Source organism: Eublepharis macularius, chromosome 7 (genome assembly GCF_028583425.1).
Source record: "Eublepharis macularius isolate TG4126 chromosome 7, MPM_Emac_v1.0, whole genome shotgun sequence".
Lineage (NCBI taxonomy): Eukaryota > Metazoa > Chordata > Lepidosauria > Squamata > Eublepharidae > Eublepharis > Eublepharis macularius.
In genome coordinates this window covers 95,089,194-95,106,631 of record NC_072796.1, presented here as the reverse complement: position 1 = coordinate 95,106,631, position 17,438 = coordinate 95,089,194, and the positions used below count along the sequence as shown (strand labels likewise).

At 39.0% G+C, this 17,438-nt stretch overlaps 1 protein-coding gene across 1 annotated transcript in view; it reads right to left on the bottom strand.

Annotated features, from left to right (window-relative positions):
• PREX2 (phosphatidylinositol-3,4,5-trisphosphate dependent Rac exchange factor 2) overlaps positions 1-6,829 on the bottom strand; it is a 194,521-nt gene extending 187,692 nt beyond the window's left edge. Inside the window, exon 1 of the mRNA XM_054984937.1 lies at positions 6,689-6,829. Coding sequence (XP_054840912.1) covers positions 6,689-6,829 — 141 coding nt within the window. The remainder of the gene's footprint in view (positions 1-6,688) is intronic.
• Positions 6,830-17,438: the final 10,609 nt, after the last annotated feature.

The following is a 17,438-nucleotide window of genomic DNA, read 5'->3' as shown; positions in this document are numbered from 1 at the left end:
CTCACTCCTGTCATACACATGTTCTCTCTGCACAGGTGAAGTGTGTACAGTCCCTATTGTCCTTCCCTAAACCAGCATGGGAGCAGGATTAGAGCTAAGCAAAATACTATGAACTGAGGCTTTTGTAGTGTTAGCAATAGCATCCTAAATGGGTATGTTTCTTTGAAGCATATCTTTTTTTCCAATTGAGTGGTTCCAAGTAAGGATAGGTCCTTATGGGGGAATACTGGGAAGCAGGTGGGTAGGAAGAATTCAGTCAGAGATTTTTAAAATCAATTATATATTTATGTAATCCTTTCACAGATATAACTAGAGAGATAAGAGCATTAGTTTAATTAGTCAGGAAGCTGTGCCACTTAAGTTTATGTACAGGGAATTACATGATTGAAAATGTCCCTCTTCACGTATCATCTGAAGTGATATAGCTCTGGGAGAGGACTGTACCGCAGCAGCCAAGAAACATTTGAATTATCTCTGTATGAATCAGCAAGAAGGATTGCATTTGGTTCAAGTCAGAAAGCTCTTGTTTTAATGATAACTGAGCTGATATAAGAATAGCTTTTTCTCACCCTCAAAGTGCTTTAATTAGAATCTAAAATTTACAGGGAATATTTATCCTAAAAATACAGAACTAGAAATGTTAAAGAATTTTGCAGTAGGTCATCAGAAACTAGATGCCTTCAGGAGAAGGATGGGCTATGCAAATAAATAGCATAAATAAAGTGGGACACCAGAACTGACAGATATGACTTCAAGATTAATAGGACGACAAGATATTTAACTCTTCATCCCCTGCTTTGTTTCAGTAAGAGAAAATAGGCTTCCTGCTTTGTTGTTAGTGTTTTAAAAAAATCTTTGAAACTGCTAACAGCAGCAGTTTATCCAGTTATATTGCACTGTGCATAGAAAAGATATAAACATCCGGGCAAAAGTATCATAAAATGAAAAGGCTGATCTTTTGTTTGTAGCATTTACAGTAAAAGGTAAAGGTAGTCCCCTGTGCAAGCACCAAGTCATTACTGACCTCCGGGGGCACGTCGCATCATGATGTTTTCTTGGCAGACTTTTGTTATGGGGTGGTTCGCCATTGCCTTCCCTAGTCATCTACACTTTACCCCCAGGAAACTGGGTACTCATTTTACCGACCTCAGAAGGATGGAAGGCTGAGTCAACTTTGAGCCGGCTACCTGAACCCAGCTTCCGCTGGGATCGAACAGTAAGTCCACAAAAATTGGTCAAGATAAGCCTATTGATCTTTAAACTACTACAAAACCCTTAGTTACAAGTACAACATACTAACATGACTAACCCCTAGAGAATCTGTCACCAGTTAATGAAGACTCTTATCAACTAAATTTTAGATATTTATTACAGATACAACTGTAAACCTTGGGCAGGCATTTTAAAATTTTAGAGCTAAGACTCCTCAGAATTTAGATTTTATTTCCTGTTTACTAGATCCAGTTGATGGAATTTGTTGATGGTTTAATGTGTTTTTTCAATGTAAACAAGAGTTTGCTTTGAGAAATCTTAATTACGTCTGATGTATTAAGGATTAGTTCCAGTCATGGACTTAGTATTGCAGCATGATCTGCTCTAAAGATCCTGGCCTGTATTATAGACAGTAGCCAAAATATTACTACTCAGAGAACTAGTATACGAAGTCAGCACAAGTTGTCAACATTTCTTTGTCAGAGTTGAGTCAAGGCTGAAGCTAGAAATCCTTCTGAAGAAAAGAAGAGAAAGGAGACAGAGGGGGAAAATCCAAGGCATCAGAGAGTCTGGAAAGGGAAATAAGCAATGTAAGCAGATCAAGTGAGGAAGAATTATAGAAGCAAAAAAAGAGTTAGGTGTTGTGAGCATAGTTCCTCTGGCAAGAAGCCAGATTTAACCACTTGTAGAATTAGGAATGAAGGGCTAATTCATATTTCTATTCAGCAGTTAGAACAATCTCCAATCCAAAACCACATGATTTGATAGCCATTTCATGTATGACATTTTTCCTACACTGAGAAAGGAACAAGTTGCTCTAACAATAGACTGTAATCCTTTAACAAGGTAAATCAAGATGGCTGGGAAAGGTTCCAAGCAAACAAATACTGTTCAGAAATAATTGTTCACAAATCATTCTCCCTTTTAGGTATAAAAAGTGTTACAGCCGTCATACTCAAGAGTTTAATCTCTTGCGCTGCTAAGCCAGTTTTGACACCCTTTGCACGCCTCTTGCATGAAAGGTTCTAAACACTGTTCTAAACAGCAGCAAGTTTAAACCAAGCTAATCATCAATATACATTTACCATTTGTATTGATCAATTGTTGGAAAAGTTGCTTCCCCCCACATACACCTTGATTTGTCAAGCCTCTTTCAAACAAACACCTGAATACAGGAAGGAAAGAGACAGGTTTTGTCAGTTAGCCTTCATTGCTCAGACCCACCACAGGCAGCATAAGAACTGATAGGTATGATCATCACCATTATCTAGACAAAAAGAGTTTATTCTTATTTTCTTTGAGTACATATATTTCCCACCTATTTATTCTTTGAGTAACTTTAAAAAAAATTCTATGGGTGAATGCACATGGCTGCTAACATTCTAGATTTCCGTTCCTACTCTTGATGGTATATTAGAATTGGAGCTGAAGTGCCTACCCTTCAATTGTTGTGAATGCATCAATTTCCCAAAGCAGTGGCTATTTCCCTCCTGGAAAAATGTCTGATTTCTCTAGCAGGAAGGCAGTGCCTTTGTCAGGAGAATTCCTGCCGTTGGAGGGCCTATCAGAAGACAGCTCCTCCGAAGGTGATGGCAACACACTGCCTTTTGGCATGAACTACAAAAGGAAGCTTGAGAGAGGAAGGAAAAGAGAGCAGCATCCTGCAGCCACTCAGTTCTGAAATAGATGCTGCTGTTTCTCCTTTTTCTCCCAGTCACTTTGCAGGATCTGAAATAAGATGGGAGCAAACTGAGTGATCAGTCACTTCAGCGCTTCTTTTATTATTTTATTTGCAAAATGTATATCCTGCCATTCTGCTTCACCAGGTGCACCAAGGCGGCTTAATGGTTGAAACAGAGCCTTAGAAAAACATCTCATAAAACCAATAAAAACACTAAAATACGTATTTAAAAATGCAGAGACCTCATATAGGGCAAAAGGGGGAAAGGGGAGTCACTGAGGGAAAGCATTTCACCTTGAGGCTAAATCTCAAACATTTAGACACCATGTGAACGGGTTTGAGGAAGGAGGTCCATAGATGAATGGGCAAAACAAAGAGTGCCCTGACTCTGTTAGCCACCCAGCTCAACTCCGAAGGTTGGACACACAGAGCAGAGCCTCCAAAAGGTTTATGCGAACAAAACATGAGATCTCAGACTAAGGCTTTAAAGGAAAGAATCCACACTTTTAATTGTGTCAGGGAACACATTTCTAGCCAGTGAACCTCTTTAAATACTGGTGAGAGGTGTTTGTCAACCTTAGCACTCTTTCTGCTGTGTTTCTAATCAACTGTAGTTTCTGAGCACTCTTTATTGGCAGTTTCACACAGAGCACATTGCAGTAATCTAACCTGGATGTGATCAAAACATGGGCAGATTGTGTGTTTCCTGGAACAGCCACTGCTAGAAAGCCAACTGGATGGCCAACGTTTCTTCATGCCACAGACATCTGTCCACATAACTGGATCTAATATCACTCCCAAGCTGCATAACTGGTCCTTTATGGGGAGTGCAGCCTCATGTAGATCAGACTGAATTTTAACTGCTAGATTGGTACAATACTAACAGCATCTTAGTGCTATATAGATTGTTTCAAGGACTTGCTTTCCAACAAGTTGGAATATGAGCTCCTCCCTCCCCCCTCAAGCCATTTCCCCAAGTCAAAATAGCACGAGGAGAGGTTTCCCCCCTTGTTTTTACTGCCCCATGTGCACAGAATACTTCACATGGAGCAGAAAAAGAGGGGAAATCCTCCTTCCTGTGCTATTTTGACATGGGGGAATGTCTTGGGGAAGAGAGAGCCCCTTCTCCACCCGTAGAGGCATTCTAAGGCCATTTGGGCTCTCCTTTATTTTTTATCAGCCATCCCCCAAAGCAGTTGTGTAGCTGCAGGGAACCTGAGTTGGGTCTGCGGAACCCAGACCCAACTCTTCAAAAACCTGCACATATAGCTTGACCCTAAGAGGCTCTCTACACGAGACATCTTACATGAGGACGCTTAAGTGTAGGGAGATGCATGTTAGCTGGGAAGCATAGTTTAAAAAGACAGAGCCGAAGGTGCTAGCTCTGTACAGAGAGGTGAAATTTAAACTATGCTTCCCAGCTAACATTGCATCTCCCTACACTGGAGCATTGTTGTGTAAGATGTCTTCTGTAGAGAAAGACTCAGTTGTGGATTGGTTCTACCTCTTGATATCATTAGTGGTGGTGACAGTACCTTTCTCCCACTCAGAAGGAAGCCTTCTGTAGCAAAGAGAAGCAATGATGAAATCAGCAACAAGGGACTAGTTCTGCACATGCCATTAATGAGAGAGAGAGAGAGAGAGAGAGAGAGAGAGAGAGAGAGAGAGAGAGAGAGAGAGAGTAAAGTGCCATGAAGTCACAGCCAATTTATGGTGACCTATAGGGTTTTCAAGATGAGATGAACAGAGGTGGCTGGCCAATGCCTCCCTCTGCACACTGACCCTGGATTTCCTTGGTAGTCTTCCATCTAAGAACTAAGTAGGGCCAACCAGGTTACTTACATTCAGCCTTCAATACTAAATATGCTTACATCATGCTTGAAAATCCCATTTAGATCACTATCTTAACCAAAGTCTTTGTATATGAATCTTGTTAGTTTGCAGTACATAACATTATATAATATGCATAATAAGTCACTCAATATTGTTATACATTGTTATACATTTTCTTTCCTTTATTCCACAGATTCCTAAAACACATCCAGACACAATATTTGCATCATCATTCATCAGGAATGGCTATATCTCGCTGTCCCATGCCCTTTTAAAATATAATTTAAACAAGAGCTCTTTTCTAAACATTTCACATAATTTTTTACATCATGTAAAGGTTTTTAGGTGTATCAGACTGGCAGTGGATAGCTTAACATGTACCCAGATTCTGTGCATAAGAAAAGCTAAATGACAAAGCAATATACCATATTAAAATTAAATTATTGTTTTAAATACTTTGATCCATTTATAACTTTTTCATGGTGAGCAGGGCCATATTAACCCATGGCCAGGCCCCTAAGCTTTCAGGTATTTTGGGCCCCCTCCAGTACTTCAATCTTTCACCCCACTACAGCTTAAAATAATGTATATAAATATATATATATAGTATACTTGACAGTATATATATACATAGTATATATGTATATATATACATGTACACATATTGCTACGGCGCAGAGTGCAAAGTGCCTTTAACCATTGGAGCTGTCCTTGCAGGCCTCCTAGGCTTCAGCCTAGTCAGCCTTATGAATAATACAGCCCTGACGGTGAGACAGAACTGAATGGAATTGGTAATAAGATTACTTTTTATTATATTTTACTTTGGTTTCTTGGCTATTGTTCTTCCTACCAAAATGCAAGCTGAGAATTTTTTTCTTGTATGGTAATAAGCAGAAAGTTCACAGATCTAGAAAAGTAAGCAGGAAGTTTGCTGTTTGAAAGATTTTCCTCTCAGACAGGATGGCGAGGGGGGGCGTGGAATGTGAGGGCTGTTATGACATGCACTCCACAAAATTAAGCAGACAACTTGAGATGTGTTTATCCCAAATGCTTCATAAGTGATGCTACTGATAAATGTGAAAATGGGCCAAGATGGTAATGCAATGATGTTTGTGTTATCTTCCTATACAGGAAGTTCTACCTTTATGCCTTCCAGAAGACTGCTTTATCTAAATACAAAATCTTCTTCTACTAACCCAGCCAAATTCTGATATTACAAAATGCACAGTGAGGAGTACTCATTGCTTCAATACAAAATGCATTCGCTTTATGGCCAGGTGTGCTGTTATTTTATAAGCAATTCATGGTTCCTTCAGTTATCTAACAACTTATTACTCAAAGAGGATTTTTGTATTGGAGGATGTAGGGGGAGGAAACAGAGGAAGGGGTAAATGCTACATGTGGCTTCAATATTGAACAGCTGCTGTAGATCAGGCACCCCCTGCCAGAATACTGTGTTTCAATGATTATTGTAAATACAGAAACTGTGGCGCCTTAGGAGCTGAAACTCAAAACTTCACTAATCCCCAAACACTCTTCAGTGCATATGTACCTGAAGCAAGCCCTATTCAGCACTTTCTAACGCCCAGGGAAATTATCTGGCCTGTGAGAAGTTCTCAGGGAAGCACCTTGGCAGAGATTTTTAAAACTGTTTTTAAGTGATACGTTTATCATATGTGCAGCATAAGGAAATCTTGTGCTCCAAGGAACCAGTCAGCCTCTAAAGCACCGCAGTACTTTCTAAGTCATCCTGATGCTACAGCCTATTTCTAGGGGAGGGGGAGGGGAGTTAACTGTTTCTCACATTGGTCCCTATTTATTGAGTTCCTTCATGGCATTCCCCTCCCCCCCCTTTGCTGGCAAACTTGGTAAAGGGGGGAGGGAGAGTAGCTGGGTGGCTGTTTGTGCACAAGTCAGCAAAGGCATCTAAGGCAAAGCAGAAGTATTATGGGGGTAACTCACCGACACCAAAAACTCCAGAGTGCCCACATAGTCGCTCTCCGTCTTCAGTAGTTCATTCAAAACGCACACCCTGAGGCGCAGCTGTTTCTCCAGGTCCTTCCCGCTTTCTCCTTTCCCTTCCCCTTTGCTTTCTTCTGTCATTGTCCTGTCCCACCCCCACCCTTGTCCCCAAAAAGAAACGTATCACTTTGCTTCAGCTCCTTTCCAGTTTGTGAGGCGACAGGCAGGAGAAAGACGAGGAAATGCCTTGGGACTTCCCCCCTCACATACCCACAATCACACAAGTTCAGAGAGGACAGCAACAAAAGAACCCTCTCAGTTCCACAGCAGAAGCTGCAATTCTGAGGCTCGCAGCCTGTTAAGCGAACTCCCCTTACGCTCCCACTGCTGAAGAAGTGAGAAGAAAAGCAGTGTACTCTTTCCCCCAAATGTCCTTTTCCAGTAAGGGAGACCCAGCCTGAAGGAAGTGAGTGGTCACCCGGCTCCTTGCTTGCTTTGTATAACTGAAAGATTTGGAGGCTTCAAGCAGCAGCACTTGGCCATTAATCAAAAGCTTTGTATCCATGTGACTCCGACCCCTTTCCCTCCCCTTGCGCCAAAACTCAGGAAAAAGCAAAGGAAGCACAACCTTGGGAACGCTTGCATGCCAACAACTGCTTGTTTTACACACAAGCTTGTGCATTTTTACTTTGTTAGGAGCTAATTGGAGATCTCCCAGTTTGAGAGGCTGCAGCTTTAAAATGTCCCAAACGAGCTAGACTGCTGGGATTCTGGCTCAGAGTTTATTATTCTTGTGTTCAGCCTCCTACCCACAGATTTCCATCCACCCCTTAAGTTTATTATATAAACACATGCACCAATATAAAGAGTCTGTTAGAGAAACAAATATTGATTGGATGTGTACGCATCAGTATCTCTCAAATATGCATCATTGTCCATGTACACAAAGCGCATAGCAAATTACTTACTAAAGTGTGGGTGTATTTCTCACGTGGCAAACCATAAAAAATATAATTTAAACTCAGAAAGCCAGTACAGTACACTCATCTGCCTCAGTAACAGGAGGCCTCTGCAGACTAACCGTTGTCTTCACATGGTGGAGGTGCTGTAGATCATATCTGCTGGCCCTCCCCGTACCCGAATTCATGTAGTCAGAGTTGCATCTGTGTAGGTCTCATGTACACCTGAATGCATTTCTTCATGTCTGGCACCTATGCTGTTTCAAAGTGTGTTATCTCTGTCTAACACAATCAATCCTTGAACAAACTGTAAACTTTATGGCAATAACATATTTACAGAGCTCTCCCAATCTCAACTTTCTCTCCTATACAGGCCCCCCTAACTGAGGAGATACATAAAGTGGATGTTACACTTGCCTACCTCCTGATTCCTCCCAGGAACTACAACTTAATCCCTTCTATATTGCTAATATGGATCTTAAGCTGCTCATGGCTTGCTGAGGCAGCAGGGGCCAGAAAGCACAAGGCTAGCTATCACTTCACTACTCTATGACTACCCTATGTATGAAGTAGGCTGCACTGGTCTGGAAAAAGGGGGGATATACAGATATTAAAAAGTAAGTAGCTACTCTTCGATCACTGAAGAAATGTTTGTTTTGAAGTCATCAGATGAGATTCCAGACTGGAGAAATATGGGATACAGGTCTTGAAGAAACTGGAGTATAGAGTGATACATTACCATTACTATTTTCTGTGCAGAGATTATTGTGCAATGCATATAGACTGTCCAATCCATGAACTCTAAATGTGGCAGGGTGTGTGTGTGATAAGCTTCATATATACAGTATGTCATAACATTAAAATTAATTAAAGAAAATGTAACATGAATCAGCATCAGAACTGCAAGACACTCGAACTATGTCATCCTAAAAAGAGTCACATCATTTTAAATCTATTGAAGTCTACTTAGGATGATACTATATATTCTGTAGAATCATAATTTTAAAAAAAATAAATGGTGTCACTGAAATAAAGAAAATTAAAGTGACAGTAGGCAATCCTAATTCACACCAGCTCTTTAAAATACCTGAGTAATTAGAATAGGCAATTGGTTACTATCAAATATATAATTTGTTCACTATTGGCTGAGTTGTCACACTTATATTTTTTATTAACTGTAATGAAAAAGTCTTGTTTAATATATCTAGAATCTGATGTATTTTAAAAATGCCTGCACTACATTCTCAAAGAGTACAAAGCAAGTAATATAATGATTTAAGTGGATTAAGTATTGGGCAAGTAGGTATACAGTGCAATCCTAAGCAGAGTTCTTCAGAGTTCTTGAAGTTAACTTTGCTTCAGATTGCAGTGTAAGGTGTTTTAGAGTTTAGAGAGCTCAAATAGCCATTAGCATCAGGATATCCTTAAGAGACAGAGCAGCATGGCCAAGAAGCTTTCCTGAGAGTATATGCCTTCAAAATTGTATCCATCTAGATCATTGCTGTTGATACCTGATTTTTGAAATACAGAGTACCATGCTGGGGAACTGAGCAGTATAAACTCAGCATGGTAAAGTATAAGAGCCCTGTGGTGCAGAGTGGTAAGCTGCAGTACTGCAGCCCAAGCTCTGCTCACGACCTGAGTTCAATCCTGGCAGAAGCTGGGTTCAAATAACTGGCTCAAGGTTGACTCAGCCTTCCATTCTTCTGAGGTTGGTAAAATGAGTACCCAGTTTCTTGGGGGTAAAGTGTAGATGACTGGGGAAGGCAAAGACAAACCACCCTGTAACAAAAAGTCTGCCAAGAAAATGTCGTGATTAGAGGTGGGCACAAACCAGAATATGAACCAAAATTCAGCATGAAGCAGGCCGGTTCGTGGTTTGCAAACCAGCGGTTCATCAGAGCCCATTTCTGACGAACCGCCATGAACTTTAGACTGGTTCATTTGGTTCATTTTTTGGTTCGTCACTGCAAACAGCCTGGCGCTGATCCATCAGTTTCCTAGGCAACAGGGGATGGACTTCCTGCAGACTTTCTGCTGACCCAGAAGTGGCCTTTTGCTGGCCCAGAAGTGATCTTCTGCTGACCCGGACTGGGCCTTTTGCTGGCCCGGAAGTCACTTTTTCACAAACCAAAACAAACCAATTTGTGAACGGGGGCAGGTTCGTGAAAGTTCATGGTTCATGAAATGTGATAAACCACGGACCGCATGGTTCATTTTTTTTCCAGTTCATGCCCATCTCTAGTCGTGATGTGACTTCCCCACATGGGTCAGTAATGACTCGGTGCTTGCACAGGGGACTACCTTTACCTACCTTTATGGTAAGGAGGGGAAGAAGAGCATAGTAGTTTTCCCATGTATCACTAGGAAACTTGTCATCAGTGCTACCGAGAGCATTTGGAGAATGGAGGTTTTGGAATGGCCACAAGTGATGGGGAAGAGACCAGAAATACTACATTGCTATTAGTGCTGTTTGCTTTACAATGGTAAAATTATGTAGGAAGTCTATTATCAACAGCATGTGCAAATTTCTGAACTTGTGACAGTTATCAAATTCCACAAAATATGTATGACTGCAGAGTTGCAGGCTCTACAATGTCCTGATTATAACTGACTATCAAATCTGCAGTTTGGCTTGGGATTTTGAATGGTATCAGATCATAAGATCTTAAAAATAAACAGTAACTGTACCATTATTTATTATACAGAATAAGTGTTTGCCATAACGTGTGTCTTGACTACACCTCCATAATATTAGGCTCATGTTATGTTGAGATACTTGTGCAGGGCTGTTTTCCAGAATTGTTATCTCTTATGCACTTTGTTAAGCCAAAACACTACTGCCTTTCTCAATAACAAGTGAGGGAGGGTCTATTCAAAGACAAATTAAGAGCCACCAAGAAAAAAAGAGAAAGAGAAACAAGAACAGTTAGTTCTCTGTTTTCTTTCCTTTAATGTGTATGATTTAGAAAGCCCCATCACAAATTGTGTCATGAGCCAGGGTACAGAGAAACTATTGTCTTCTATGGAGAAGAGAATTTATCAAGGAAAGATACAAAGTTAATAAGTTAACTTATCCACTCTTCCTAGATCACTCTATTTGCAAAAGAGATGTCACTCTTCGGGTCCATGAAATATAGCCATTGTGAGATATCTTTGTAGTATTTGAACTATATGAGAATCTTGGCACTAAAGACAAAAGCTTTAAAAGTAGCCAGTGCCTCCATAGGAACTTGACAATCAAAATGCTTACACATTTCCATTGCTTGCACTATCCTTGGGTGGCAAATACTCTTACTTAGAAGTAAATTCTGTCTGAACTGTCAGACAGCCTAGGTATTCAAATTATATGGCCATTTGTTCTCATAATAAAAGGGATTTCAATTGTAGCAGCTTGGATCTTAAGAACATGCAAACAAAGGGAAAATCACAGAAAGAATCTTTGCTGCCTTTCCTGTCCTCCTACAGCCCCCAAAAGCTGTTTCTGGTGGCCAATGACAATAGTGTAAAATGCAGCCTAGGGAGTTACAACTGGAGAAGTACACAAATTCCTCTCCCATTATTTATGTGCAAGCTCTTCCACACACAGGTCTTTGCAGAAGAGTTAATTCAAAAGGAAAGAGATTTACACCAATTCCTTCATCCCACTACAGCCTCTCATTCCATGCTATTACCAAGGATCTACCAACACTCAGCAAATCCAGAACTACCAACACCACCAGTGTGCTCAAGAACCTACTTACTGCAATGTAAAGGTGAAAGTGGCAAAGCATTAATATTATCATGGCTTCTTGGTTTTTCACCTTCCAGATTCTTAGATGAGCTATTGGATCCTGGACATTTATCTCCCCACCCACCTTCTTTATACAAATAAAATGCAAGCTAGGGACTAAGTTTTTGAAATTTTTCTTCTTTGGTAATTAGAGGCATTTATTTTTAGTCAAATCACATCCTCATGGATATGACAGAATATAACCAGCATTAAGAAGATCCACGAATAGGACTTTATATTTTATTGGCAGGCTCTTCGTTGCAAATTAATCAAGTTTTCAGAATATTTTTGAAGTGAATGAAACTTTGCAATTAAATTTAGCAAGATTTGCACCAGTTTATGCAGCCTCATGCCTTTGATAATTCAGTTCAGTAAATAATTTGTTCCTGACAATATCATTGCATTATATGGAGTAAGATAAGACAATGTCAAGAATGCTAATTGGCCATCTGCTGGAATAATCAGCATATTTCATATTTATTACACTTGGGGGATTCCATTCACCAAGGTTTTCAAGGATGAATAAAAAGTGCTTTCCTTATTCAGTGCTAGAAATGAGAAACACCTGCTTAGAAAAACTAGAAATAAGAGTGAATTCCTTGGCTGCATTGCAGACTATCTGAGCACAAAAAGTAAATATGCATGAGATAGGGAGGAGGATTCCAGTAGAAAGACCTGATACCAACCTACATGAATTCAGAAGGTTTTTGGGTAGACCATACATACCCACAAACATACACATATGGCTTTGTCTGTGCAATTGGGAAACATGGGGGGTGGGGGTGGTAAGCTTCCCAATTGCATATTAGGAGTCAGCACTGAGAAAATGTTCATTTCAGTTTCAAATCGGGGGTTTCTGAATAAACTATTTATGGGTGTTTTCTGGATGGGTGTAGCTAGTTTGGATCGAATCCATTTGGATTTTTCCTGCTATCATAAGTTTTGGCCCCATTCTTTGCAATGAGACCTTCAGGGCTCTTTGAGGCAGCTGCTGTTGCAGTTAACAGCACTAAGGTGCACGTTGTCCCTTTAACAGATCTACTAAAAGGTAAACCCCATGTTATTCAATAGTGCTTACTCCCTGTGAGTGTCTTTAGGATTGTGACCTATAATTGAAGTGTACCAGGGCTTTTATCAAGTTTGGTCAATTGGACAGACTGCTTGCACCCCACTTTTGACACTTTTCCTCACAGCAACTGAACCTCCAAGAGCTCTGATGGGTGGGGGAGACATACCCACTACCCAGGTAGTGCTACAAAAAAAAAAAAGATGCACATTCCCCCTTCCTTTCAACAGAATTAAACTGATGTTTCCAAAGCTGAGAGATGGGGAGGGATCTCTCCTTGCTACCCAACTGGCAGGGAGAAAATGCCACTGACCAAGTAGTAAAAGAGAAAAAAAGATGTACTCATGCATATTGCACACATTCCCCCTTCCTGCCAATGGAGTTAATTAGCTGGTATAACATAACGTAAGGGCTCTCTCCCTTTGGAATCTGGTCAGTGAACCACTAAGGAAAACAAGATTTTGCCATGCCTGCACAGTGCCTGTCTGCTGGCTGCTGCCACTGCATAGTAAGAACCTAAATGAAACACGTGAACTTCACAGTGGGAGAGTGTCATTGCAGAAGCCGTTTTAATGAAACAAAACAGCAAATTTCAGGTGTATTGCCAGCTCATTTGCTTCATTTTGCACAGCCTTATTGCACAAACAGTTTATAAACATGTAGGACCCATACACAAAGCCTAATGAATGTATGTAGATGTGATGTGGGGGTTGCCACTACAATCCTATACATATTTATCACATGCACTTATATCATCAGAAAAGGTCTAAAATCACATCATTAGATTCCTAGTAACCTTCCAAGAAGCTCTTAAAAACAAGTGACTGTTAGGATAAATAATGAAGTGAATTCATTCATTCAACAAATCAGGTTATGATTGGTCTCATAACAGGGAACAGTATCGCTTTGATAAGTATTTTCAAATCCTAGTCTGGGTGTCAGACTAGATTTTAAACTCAAATCAAAGGAATGTTAAACTGTAGACAATCTATATTAAAGAAGGAATACATAACTATTTTTGGATTAAGATATCACTAAAAACAATTTGAAAGCAAGATGTTAATCATATACTGAGAGATGGTTTATTAAGAATATGGTTTCAATGTAGAAATAGAATAAATCCACCAGCCTCACCACTGACATTCCCAGTTGATGTTTACTGTGACAATAGCACAAGAAAGAATTTTGACATATGAGTATATGATGGACAAACAAGGAAAAATAAAATCTTGGCAAGTGGTTCAAGAAGAAGGAAAAATATTTCATGGTTATTAGATCATCAAATGCTGTCTAAACTGAAAGAAGAAAAAGCTAAAGAAGAGGGATGATTAAGAAACAAAATCACCTTTGAAGAAATAATCACTGGAGATTTAAGACACCTATTAGGAAAAATTTATAAAATGCTATTGCAATATGACACTGAAATAGAACAAGTAAAAAAACTATAATAAAATGGATGCAAAACTTTGGAGAAAACATACACATCAGTCAGTGGGAAAATGTATAGACAAAAGAAATCAAGTTTACTGAATGTCAAATATTAAGGGGGAACAAGTATAAAATGTTTTTAGATGGTATATTACCTCTAAAGAGAGAGAAAAAACAAATAAGGACTATAATGAGAACTGTTTGAAATATCAGAATATAGATGCAATATTTTATCACATGTGGTGAGTATGCAAGGAAGCAAGAAAATATTCGATAGAGATACATGAAGAAATGCAAAATATATTAAAATGCAACTTTCCAATGGATCAAAAAATATGTTATTAAATATTTTACCAAGGAAAATTGCAAAAATATACAGTGAACTGTTCAAGTTTACAGTGACAGTGGCAAAAGTAATATTTGTAGCACAATGGAAAACGATGAAATGCCCAGACCTGAAGGAATGGAAGAATAAATTAAATGAATATGTGACAACGGCAAAATTAACCTCTTTTATACATAATAGGCCAACTTTAGGATTTCAAGATAAATGAAATGCTTTTTTAAATTATATAGCTGAAAACTAAGAACAAAATTAATAAAGAGAATCATAAAAGGAAAGATGTCTATAATAAAAATGTTATTAGTTGATAAAAATTAGATATGAACACAGATGGTAAAGATGGAATAAGATGTTAAAGATAGAATAAGATTTTAAGTAAGCTCCACTTAAATGTATGCATATAGTTTTTATTTTAGATGATAGGATTATAGTGTATATCTTATGTATGTATTTTTGTATGTTTTGGAAATGAAATCAAATATATAATATGAAAAAAAATTAAAATAAGTATTTAAAATTAATTTTCTTAATATTCACAACAGCTGTTTAAGGCAGGCCACTATTATTCCCTCTTGCTGATGAGATAGTAGGGCTGAAGGACTTGCAGTGCAATCCTATAGAGAGTTAATCCAGTCTAATCCCTTTGACTTCAATAGGCTGAGACTTTAGTAACTCTCCATAGGATTGCACTGTGAGTTGCTTAAGGGCTTCCACCATCTTCTGGGGCCCCATATTGGAAGTGTGCACAAGGAACATGCCCATTTTGCTCATTTTTGCACATTTCATCTAAAACCAAAAATATTTTTAAATATGCTCACGATACTATATATCTTTTGCTATTAGCATTAGAAATGTTTTTTGCAGGAAATGTGTTTCCTACTAGGGAACTCTAAAGGTAAAAAACAAAATTGCAGCCACATGGGTCAAGTGTTTTGTGCTGTAATCCAACTTTACATGCCCTGAGAGCGCAATTTTTATGGTGCGGACCATTCTATTATTCCTTTGTGGTTGCAATAGAAAAAGATTATTTCTATGGAATCTGTTCCTACCACAACATTTACAATGGCTATTATAGAATTTATGAGAGAGACTGCGCATATGGTTTTTAAGAATGATCTGTTCTGTACTACTACTGGACCAATGTTCTGGTTCAGGATTTCCAAACTCTCAGTGAGCACTATGATCTTGCAATATTAGTGTGGAATTTGCTAATCCATAGCACCACATGCTTTTATACAACAATGTTTTAAGATTGGGGAAATGTCCAAAAATTTCAGAAGTCAGAGGTAAAAGGTATTTCCAGTTGGTTGGGACAGGGCTCTTTCCATCTTTCCATGATCAGAAGCAAGAAAAAAATTGTGCAAATAAATGAATATATAATTAACATTTGCCCTGACCTAAATAGCCCAGGACAGCCTGATCTTGTCAGATCTCAGAGTCAGGCTTGGTTACTAATTGGATGGGAGACCTCCAACAAAGACCAGGGTTGCAGAGGCAGGCAATGGCAAACCTCCTCTGTTAGTCTCTCGTCATGAAAACCCCATAAGGGGTCACCATAAGTCCGCTATGACTTGAGGGTACTCTACACACACAATTAACATTTATAATTTATATAGTTAACATAATTCTTAGTCCAGAATTTCGCTGTTTCACTCAGATTTTTTACAATGTCATCTTAGAAACTATGCACTGTTCAAAAGCACTGAAGCAATGCAGCATTACAGCTGATACAGAAAAGTGTATGAATAAATGTGCTGAATACTTGAACTGATATGCTGACTCACTGCTTCAGATGGGTCTTAAAGAATACCAGGATCTCTGTGGAATGTTGCAATACACCCATGATGAGTCTATAGAATGGGGATTTCCTGTGGAAGCCCTGAGTCTTTTGCTTAGAATGAGGAATTATTCCCATTTGGTTACTACAATTGTGTTTCTGAGCTTTTATTTCCTGTACAGGTGCTGCTTCAAGGCCAAGGTGTAACAGTAAGAAAAATCCATTCTTCATAGTGGCCAAACTGAAACACGATTAAAAGATTGGAAGTATGTGTGTTGATCGGGAGAATGGACCTCTTGAGCTCCACAAGGCATTTTACCCATATGTTTGACATTATATCCCTGTAAATTGTGCAGAGATCTTTAATGGAGATATCCAAGCAAAGCAATGTGGAACTTAAAATTGTTCATGCATTCTAAATATTCTGGCATCATACAACTTCAGTGTGTTCACTTGTGGAAAAACAGAGGTTTTTCCACAATCCTCTTAAAAAGTGCATCTATAAAAAGAGGTGCCCATTCATAGAATCATTTTTATCATAATACCATTATTGTGGCTGGTAGTGGCTCATATTACAATAAACAACAAGGCACTTTGAGTAAAGAGCTAGGATATAGATAGCAATAATTAATATCTGAGCAAGAGCTTAGGGGCTCTTTGGATCATTTGATTCTGCTCGTCTAAAGGCTGCATTACCTCTTCTAGCCATTGAAAGAAGAGGTATAGAAGCAACATAATCTGACCAGCAGTTTTTTCTGCTCTGGCAGCACAGGGACCTGTTAGAACCTGTACATCTCCCTGTTAGTTTCAACAATACAATTGCAAGTGAGAAAATAGATTAACATTCTGAGTAGATAGTATGTTTTCCTGTGTTTTTGTAACTCGCTTTTTTCAGTTACTAAGGGCTAAATCCAGAAGTGTTTTTTAAAGAAACTGTAAAGATGCACTGTTGCTATTACCAAAAGGAAATTTGGCAGGCTGAGTCATAAGATTTTCTTAAACAAGCCTGAAGTCAGTGCTGGAAAATTAATACTGAAAAATTCTCAGATATTGTCTACATTTGCCTCTTTTATCCATGAGGAATATTTGCCATTAGTTTTTCTGAACTCACTATGATATCTCCTCCAATTTCCAAAAGATTTCACCACTTAGTTGAAGGCGGTTTGGTGCTATTTTCTTCATTTTTATGTATCAGTTTGTCATAAGAACTGTGATTCTCATTAGAAACAGTGTGATAATATCATTGTCAACTTCAGGCATTCCAGGATGAAGCAGACTGTTTGAATTCTTTCCAATCTGGTTTCAGGCATGGTTATGGGACTGAAACAGCCTTGGTTGCTTTGGTGGATGACCTGCACCAGGAGATGGACAGAAGGGGTACAATTCAGCTGATTCTCCTAGACTT